This window comes from Leishmania major, chromosome 16 (genome assembly GCF_000002725.2).
Source record: "Leishmania major strain Friedlin complete genome, chromosome 16".
In the NCBI taxonomy this organism is placed as follows: domain Eukaryota; phylum Euglenozoa; class Kinetoplastea; order Trypanosomatida; family Trypanosomatidae; genus Leishmania; species Leishmania major.
The window spans coordinates 624,064-632,909 of NC_007257.2; the positions used below are offsets into that span (position 1 = coordinate 624,064).

The 8,846-nt window shown below is 59.0% G+C and overlaps 1 protein-coding gene across 1 annotated transcript; it reads right to left on the reverse strand.

Moving 5' to 3' along the window:
* Nucleotides 1-6,923: 6,923 nt before the first annotated feature.
* On the reverse strand, nucleotides 6,924-8,846 carry LMJF_16_1480 (conserved hypothetical protein; the record flags this gene model as incomplete). Its single annotated transcript, XM_001682179.1, has 1 exon — nucleotides 6,924-8,846. The coding sequence occupies one exon, from the start codon at nucleotides 8,844-8,846 to the stop codon at nucleotides 6,924-6,926; it is 1,923 nt and encodes a 640-aa protein (XP_001682231.1).

The window sequence follows — 8,846 nt, forward strand, 5'->3', positions numbered from 1 at the left end:
TTGTCGAGCAGAGACCGCCGCTGCTGTGCGTGGCGGCCGCGGCGGCGTGGCGCCACCGACTGCCGGCGGTGGTGTGCCGTGGATAGAAGACTGTCTCAAAGGCTGCGTAGATCTAAGAGGCGTGCTGCAGCCTCTGGATGACTTGACTGGCTGGCCACGACTTGAGGAGGCGAGCGGCCCGCGAGATGAGTTTGACCGCTTAAACTCCATCTGCTGATGTTTTCGGTGTTGTGGGAAGGGCGGGGTGAAATAGAATGCGGAGGGATAGATGGGCAGTACAGCAATAGGTCTTGGGGGAGGGGGGGGCGGAGCGGCGCGGTGGCGTGCAGCAATGCCCGGAATAAGGAAGAAAGTAAATACCACAGAGAGAGAGCGAGCGAGATTCTGGCGCAGGTGGAAGCGCACGGGACCAAAAAAAGAGGAAAGTAGAATGCGCCCGTGTCACGCTGATGGGTGTGCGGTGTTTGTCTCAGTGGTTGTGCGTTTAGTTGCGGAAGAGGGCACAGCGCCGGAGAGGGGGGGGGGCGGATGCGGTGTAAGAGCTGACAAGAATGAAATGCTGCACGGCGTTGCGCGCGCACGCTCAGACGCGCTGCTGATCAGAGGGAGGGGTAGGTAGGGAAGGAGAGAAATGTGAGAAAAGATACGTACGTACAACGCTTGCAGACAACAAGTTTAGAGAGAAGATACAATGCGAAGGTGCTACCAATCGCAAAGGCGGAGTGGCGTCTGGTCTGCCGTGAGGACGAGAAGGCTGCAACGAGTGTGTGGGGGGAGGGGGAGGGATGTACAAGCAACAGAGAAAACAAGATCTAATATGAACTAGAAGATAGTAAGACACACGTACTTTGAAGGGGAGGGGATAAAAAGAAAAGGATGCGAGACGATGCTCAGGTGTGTGAGTATCGTTATATCTACTTGCGTTGTGCGAGGCTCGCGAGAGAAAACGGGAGCGGCAGACTCCGATACAGAACGCGTCTGTGCAGAGAGGGAGAGGGGGAGGTTGTCGTATTCAGAAATACGCGCCCGGCGGTTCTCAAGATAACGCACACGTACTCTTTCGTTGGTGCTAAGCCGCGTGTCGTCCTTCGTTCCCTTGCCCAGCGTTGATGAATGCCGGAATACCTAGCAATCGAAGCGATCAGTAAGAGTGGTGACGGTAACCGACGCAAGGGAAGGGGGGGGGCAGTTTGGTTTCACTTGGGGTGGGGTGAGAGGGGCAGTAAGTCGAACGCGTATCGTGTGAGTCGGTGCTGCTGTCTTTGGCAGAGTGGCTGTGTGAGGGTGTTTTTGACCACGTCAGTTGCGGCCGTGGTGATGGCCGCCATCACAAGTGTGCAGAAAGGAGAGATGAGGAGAGGAGAGCGGGAGTGGGCATTGAAGAGGGCTCGAGAAGGGTGTGCGAGGGAGGATCCCAAGATACACACGCACACAAACCTGCTGTCATCGGCAGCCTTGGGCCAGCACCATCATTTGCACTGAACTTTCTGTGAAAAGGGAGTATGTGTAAGTGTGAACGCATGCTCCGATCGCCACGAAGAGTCGGCATCGCGTTGCACAAGCCGCATGTGCACGAATACTGTGCCCCGCGCGCGTGCCTCTGCTGAGCATACGTGTGAAAACGGAAGAGGGCGAAATAGGAGATGTGCACAACTTCATGAACCCCCACACTGGCACTCCCCATGTCGTCTGCCAATGAGCTGTGTGTGTGTGGGGGGGGGGGGAGGGGGGTTAACGAAAACGACAGCCAAACACCAAAGAAAAACATGGTCCGAAGCGAAGCAAATGCAACAACAGAAAGAAGAGGGGGGAGGAGCACCGCGCAAGGGTGGGAGGGAGGGGGGTGGGGAGGGGCTCAACACCACCCGACGTGCCTCACCGCTCCTTTTGCCCCATGTCCAACACCGCGACAGGCGCCACGAGGACTACCACACGCACACCAATGACCGTTGCAGCCAAGGCCACAACCACAAGAGCACACACGAAAAAAGAAGGGGTCTTCATAGAAAGTTCAAGAACTATATAACCCGGAAGAGGAACGCGCGCACGCCGCGACACGCAGACACACGCACAGGGGTGAGGAGAAGGGGGGGGTCAGGAAAAGAAATCGAAGAAATGGAAAGTGGAGAGCGCACGGACATCATTCTCCTGTGCGCCGTCACTCACCTAAGCGTGCAGAAGCTGGCAAAGAGAAGAAACACGTGCACTCCCTGCATCTGGTCGTGCTTCGTCTCGCGAGTCGCTCGTGCTTTCCCTGGCGTACTTGCACACATTCCGCTTAGCCACTTCTCCTTGGACGCACGCCTTCTGTGGCACTGCGGCCTTGAGCCCCCTACACCCCAGCCAGCACCTCCGCGCGTTCTCGCACGAGTGCCGCGGGCTGGCACAGCTGCGTGGCAGTGGGGGGACCCCCCCCCTGAGTCTGATAACGAAGAATCGCTCTTACCACGTCTACAGTGCGAAGGTCCTGTAGACGATGTGTCGGCTGAGCCCAAGAGCCCCATGACGTAGAAAAGCAGAATGACTGCCCCTTCATTGCGGAAAAGGTCGTTCATCGTTCCGAGAAACTCACTCATGGCATCGCCTCTACGCCTGATGCCTCGGAAACCGTCGGGCATCCTTTTGGGCTTGCGCGATGGCGCCGTAGTCGGTTACCACAGTGATCGTAGCTCCCAGGAGGGAAGTCCATTTCGTCGAAGCTCGCGTAGGATTCAGCTAACCGCTGAGGGTTCGCTGTGCGTAAAGTGCCTAGCCGCACAATGAGGATTCAGGTTTTTGTAATGCTACTGGAACCCTTCCACTGGGGCTGGATCGTCGAGCCAGCGGTGCCGCATGGCCTCCGCAACCCCGTTTCGCCACGATAGGACCCACGAAATTCTCATTCCTCTTTCGAGGCACTCGTGAAGGCAATGAGGTCATACGCGGTATCGTCCATCGGTGCGGCTACACACGGGAAGGGGGGGGGGGCAATGAACCACCATCGGCTCTCCAGCGATCGCCGATCCGGTGTGGCGAGGGCGGATCCCTCCGATTCGGCAGTGAAGGAGGGGGAGTGGACTATCAAGCTCTCTTCCATCCTCCTGCCCACCTGGGCTGATATACCGTCGGTGTACGGCTATGCAAAACAAGAGAAAAACTTTGTGTTAGCTGTGCTCATCCTCATCATCTGCATCACACACATCATCAGGGCAATCAAAGCTGAAAGCCTGCGTGCTCGCGCGCTGCTGCTTGTGGAGCGCGAGCTTCAACTTCGCAACGGATTCCACTGCGCTTCGCACACGTTTGTGGTTGGCGTGCCACTCCTACTCCTCGCCCACGAAAGTTGTGGAGCCGCGCGTCATCTGCAGCAGCTCTTCATCGGATATGGCTAAGAGGGGCTCGCAAGGTCGGGGATATCCGTAGGGTTGCAACTTGAATTTGCTGCATCACGGAGCGGATGGCACGAAAAAAGTCGTCCTCTCTGGCCAATCTTGGCTCCTAGCAAGACGCTGTGGATCCTGGCGTGTGCCCTGGCGAGAGCTTCACTGACCACAATCTTTTCTTGTGATGGGTTGTGCTGCGGACACGCTCGAGCGGGCACCGGTGGACGAAGTGCAACGTCTGCGCAGCTGGTTTCAAACTCGCAAGACGAAGCTGTTGTGCGCACCCCTTCGCAGCGAGATGGCATCGCAGAAGGCATGGAAATCCCACTTGCAGCATGGATTGCGCCCCTGACGAATCCCTGGCAGATGGACAGCCATGAGGTTCAGACGAGATGTACCACACACCTTTCGAATGAGACCATCGGGTGTGGGCTGCGTGATCAGTCTTCGTCTGCCTTTGTGCTCGGGCACCTAGAACACAATAACGGAGTGAGCATCCTGCAGAGCTCGCAGGGCGCAGGCCGCCTGAGCTTCGCCCGAACTTACCTTTTTTTTGCATCGAGAGATCCAAACCCACCGGCTCTAGTTTGGCAGAACGGATCGAGCGAGAGGCATGCGGGTGCTTGAAGCGGGGAAGAGGTTCTACACGCACGAGTGCCTCCCGCAGGCCTTCATTGGATTTTCTTATTGCTACTGCTAAGTGGGTGATTGCCTGAGCATCTGACCATGCCACATCTTTCTACTGTGGCGGCTAGTTTGAGGGGATGGCCGCGTCCTGGCAAAGGGCCAACTCCCCTGGAGCGCCGTAATTCCCTCGGGTGACTCGCTGACGGCGATGTCGAAAGCTCATGAACATTCGGCAGCGTGTGGCCTACCCCGTTGGGTCTTGGGGAGAAAGACCGGGGCACCGTGCCGTACCCGGGCGGCCTCCAACGTAGGTTGCTGGGAATAGCTCAGGTGTTACCGCACCAGTTGTACCGTTGTATGTCTGGCTGGTTGCATAATGCCCTCCTTAAAGACACCCCAATCTGCGCCAGACGGTGGACCACTGCTTCGCGTACCGAGGCCAACCTCCGGCCCGCGCCGACGTCCCTGAGCGCACCCCGGCCACCCCACCTTATTCTTGACCCCTGCGAGGTCGTTGCACGCAGTCTGCTTCCTCGTCCGCTGGCCCGGTCGGTGCGCCAGCGTCAAACCGTCCTGCCTGCTGAGGCGGGATGCCTCCAGGCACGGGCCTCACGAGGTGGTTGGCCCTGGACCCTCCTCTGTAGGTCAGACACCCACCGGGCACGTGTGGCGACTGATTTGGAGTCTCGCTGCCCATCAACTGCTGCCGTTCTACCGTGCGCTGCTGACCATTCCGGTGATTCCTTGGGGTGCATGGGTTTCGTCCGATCAGCATACAGCGGCAGGGGGGGGGTTATGAGCGCGCTGTGCAGCGGTTGTGTGCCGGGACACGATTGGTGGTCGACACTTGTCAGGTCCTCCTGCCCGCCGCCCGTGATCAGGAAAGGCGAGGAGGTCGTCCCCGGCCCTCCGCGGAGGCGTCTGTTCGGTTTTTGCTGTGACGGAAGAGTCCACGTAGCCCGTGCACGGAAGCCTCGCCTCCCCAGGCCCCTCCCCTTTCGCCATGTCCCTGTGGAAGACCGGGGGGGGGGCGCAAGCGGCATGGGTGCCGTCTTGGGGGACTGTCATATCGCCTCATTGGATGCGTCTGTGAATACGTAGATCAACATGAGAAGCCCCCGCAGTCAGCGCTGAAGCGTTGTTGTGCCACACACGTGACCGAAGGTCAGAAGCCGCTGTGCCGCGATGCTCCAGAAGGTCTTGCGTACGGCCCGCCCCCACGATGACGGGCGGAGGCGAAGCCGAAGGTACGCAGTCGTGCTGTGCTCCGGGTCGTACCCCATGCTGGGATGCCGGCTAGCCAGCGATGTCGCGTGTGCCGGGGTAGGTAGCAGTCGCTTCTCTCCGCAGTGCCGGACTTGGCGGTGCAGCCCTCCCCCGGTCAGGTCGTCCGTGAGCGTGGCCAGTCGTCTGCAGGGGCAACACAGCTGCATTGGCATATGCGCTCTAGCAGAGGAAAAGGCAGCTCTGTGGCGTGTCGTCTTCCCGCGTGGCAAGCTTCCACCCCTGTGAGCATCTCATTCTCTTGTCCCTCTCCCGGGCCACCCGACGGGCAGCCCTGTCTCCGTTTTTTGAGGGCTGGTGCGGCTCCTTGGCGCTGCCTCCACGGAGTCCACCTTCGGTAGTCTCCCCGAACTCGGCCATGACCCCTGTTGCCGTAGCTGTGCTGCGGTTGGCTTTGCCGCCCTTTCTCTTTCAGATTCGCGATCTGGTCACCTACTTTGTGAAACAGACCAGATGCGAACGCGTTCGGCTGCCTCTCCGTCCCGCCCACATCCAGCAAACCCGCTCTGTCCCGTTCATTTGGGCGTCGTAGACGGGAATGCACCCGCCACCACGCCACATGTCGTCCTTCATTTTCTTGCAAAACCCTGCGACAGCGCTCTCCGCGATGCCAACCCGACCGCCGCTCGCCGCCGTGACCTGAGACTGTTAAAGGCATGCGTGGAGGTCGCTTAACTTCAAGAGAGAAAAAGGAAGTTCAGCAGGCCACCTACCGCGTGGCGAGCCACTGTGCCCTCCGGTGCGACAGGCCGACCACAGACGAATTACGCGTTTGGGTAGCGTCATGGTGGTTGAAGCGGAACATCATGCGCAGAAGTGCGCAGCTCGAACCGCTCAGGTCGCTTGAGAAGGGCAGGCGCTGGCCCGGCATCTCCGCTCTCGGCGTCGGATCGCCTTGCCCAGCGAGACGCACGCACGAACCCTTTCGCTCTTCGCGAGCTGCGGGCTTTGCTGCGCTGCTCTTCACTTCCTCCAAACGTGCATCACCCGCGATGTCCTCCTGCATCTACGGGTTGACATGCAACTGGTGCTCGTGCACAAGTCGCTCCATCATGAGGTGTGCCACCTCTCCCACGCTCCCTTCGGGTTGCCCCGGTGCTGAGAGGGCTGCCAGAATCTCTTCCTCTCTTCTGCCCTTCAGCTCTCAAGCAGTGCAAGACGGCGCTTGCATTCACCTGCTGCCGGACTCGGTGCACCCGACATGCGTGACGGTGATGGTCTCTGTTGAGGTGGTGACTGGTGAAGCGATGAGCCTAAAACACTCGTTCTGTTGAGCTGGCGCGTCTTCTGCAGAAAGAGAGGGGAGGAGTGAGTGCACGGAACGAGAGGTGTGCGTGTGTGTGCACTGCAGCTGTCATGCTGCGGAAGCAGAGGACAGGATAGACCCAAAAGGCCATGCAGGCAGGGAGGGGGTGGGTTGTTGGATCATGAGAGCGCACACATCGCGGCCCTGTTCCGGACCCTTGCGACAAGCTTCTACCTTGAGGCGCACCTTTACAAGGCCACGTGGTGCCCTGTGCGTGTTTGAGCCCATGCACGGGCCTCGGTGCACGCCTGCATCGCAGGCTTGTGTGTTGCATCTCCCACCGCCTCCCCCGGCTTCTCCCCAACTCGCACGTAACGGTGGTTCGCACAGCACTGTGAGGGGCGCTAATATTTGCTTCGGGAGTCGCCAAAGCGCTGAAGCAGGTACTCGCGCGTCAGCTTCGCTGTCTGGACCGACTGCGCCGCACCCTGCGAGCCGAAGTTGTTCATGATCCTCGACACAACCTTCGGTAGTGACGTGTTCAGCACGACGGTATGGTTGTCCACCAAGACACCATCGTTGACGGGGTAGTAGAGCAGCATCGACCGCACCTTCGCGGTAGCATCCACCTTTGCTATCTGCCGCTTGGTCCTCTCCAGCATGAGCACCTTGGCAGGCACCATCCCGTCGCACACAGCGAGCGACTTCAGCACCGCCGGGTCGGTGATCTCTGACACCTTGAACTGGATGGTGAGACTAAAGACGAAGCGGATGACCGTCATTGTGAGACGGAACGTGTCGTCCAACTCGCATTCCTGAATCTTGTTCTCAGAAGGCTGGCACGCCTTCTGGTACTCCGCGGACACCACCAGGTCCTTTGTGATATCTTTCAGCATGATCCCGGGAAGCATGTACATTGCCTTTACGTGGATGCCGATGTACTTGGCCGCATCTTCGTTGTTGTAGACGTTCACCTTTGGCACGTTGTTCACCTTCACCTCGTCGGCGAAGGAGCTGAGGTTGATGATGGCGTCGACGATACCCTGTGTCTCGGGATCCGCCTCTGCCAGGGGGCCGCACATAAAGCGGAACATGCAGCGACCTTCGTTGAGGGCGGCCACTGCGCAGCTCACGGAGAGGAAGTCCCACGTGCTGTTCTCCACCAAGGCGCTGTCAGCCCTGTGGGGGTCAATGCCGCGGCAAGTCAAGGCTAGCAACTCGTACTGCTGCACCTTCGTGGGAGCAGTTGACACGCTTGCGCGTGATCTCGATGCGCCGAGCACCATAGAGTTGTTGTTGCCACCGCCCTCCTTGCCGTCGTTCAGGTTGCCTATCGAAAGCTCACTTGGCAGAGTTGGCGAGGGGCAAGAGGCAGTAATAGATGTGGGAGCCGTGATGACGGAGGGATCCATCTGCAGCCCTTGAGCATAAATGACGAGCACTGGCTTGCGCTTGCTCTGCTGCTGAGCGGCGGTGCTCTTGCTTTGGGTGGCGCTCCTGCCGGCTGCCCACGGACAGCGCCGCTGGCGCAACGTCGGGAGAATTTGGCAGCAAGCCAGCTGCAGCAGCATCGAGTCCACGCGCCAGGATCCGTCGATGGACCGTCGCAGCACCGCTTCGACCTCCTCCAGGCGCGCTATACGGTCCTGCAGCGTCGCGCCGGCAGCGATGTAGTCGAGATCTTCCTGAACCATGGTGCTCATGTTGAGGCTACCCAGCATGGACCGGTTGCACGCACAGGTGTCTGGCCCTATGTTGGCACTGATGAAGCTTTCCTCCAGCATCGTCCCTTTATTGTTGCGGTCCGCGAGCCGTGTCACGTTTTTCATGAACATCTGAACTGCCCTCTTGTCCACAGCGTAAAAACTGTTCGTGAAGCTCATGTTGCTAAGCGTCTCGTTCATCGGATCGCACGTGTTGCCGCTGCGGTCGACAGTTATGGTGTCTCGAATTGTGTGCAGGCTTGCGTCGGATAGAGTTCCGCTGAAGTTGTTCACCTCGCAATCAAAAACAACGTTACCACGCTGCGGCGAGGCCGTCACCATGTTTGCGCCTTCAGGGACGACGACATCAAAGGCTACTGGCTGGAAGCACAACGCATTGTTCTGCATGAGCTTGAAGCCGTTCCTGGTGGTGACCTGACCCATCAACTTCGTGTTTTTCTCGGCATCGCTGCGCTTGCAGTCGCTGCAGCACACACCCATGGCGCCAGAGCCGCTAGTGAGGAAGAGGGAGAGGGAGAGGTGAGAAAGCAGAACTAGGAGGAGAGGCGAGGGAGGGCGATGCAGGGGACGGCAGCAGCAAAGCGATCCACAAATTTCACACAT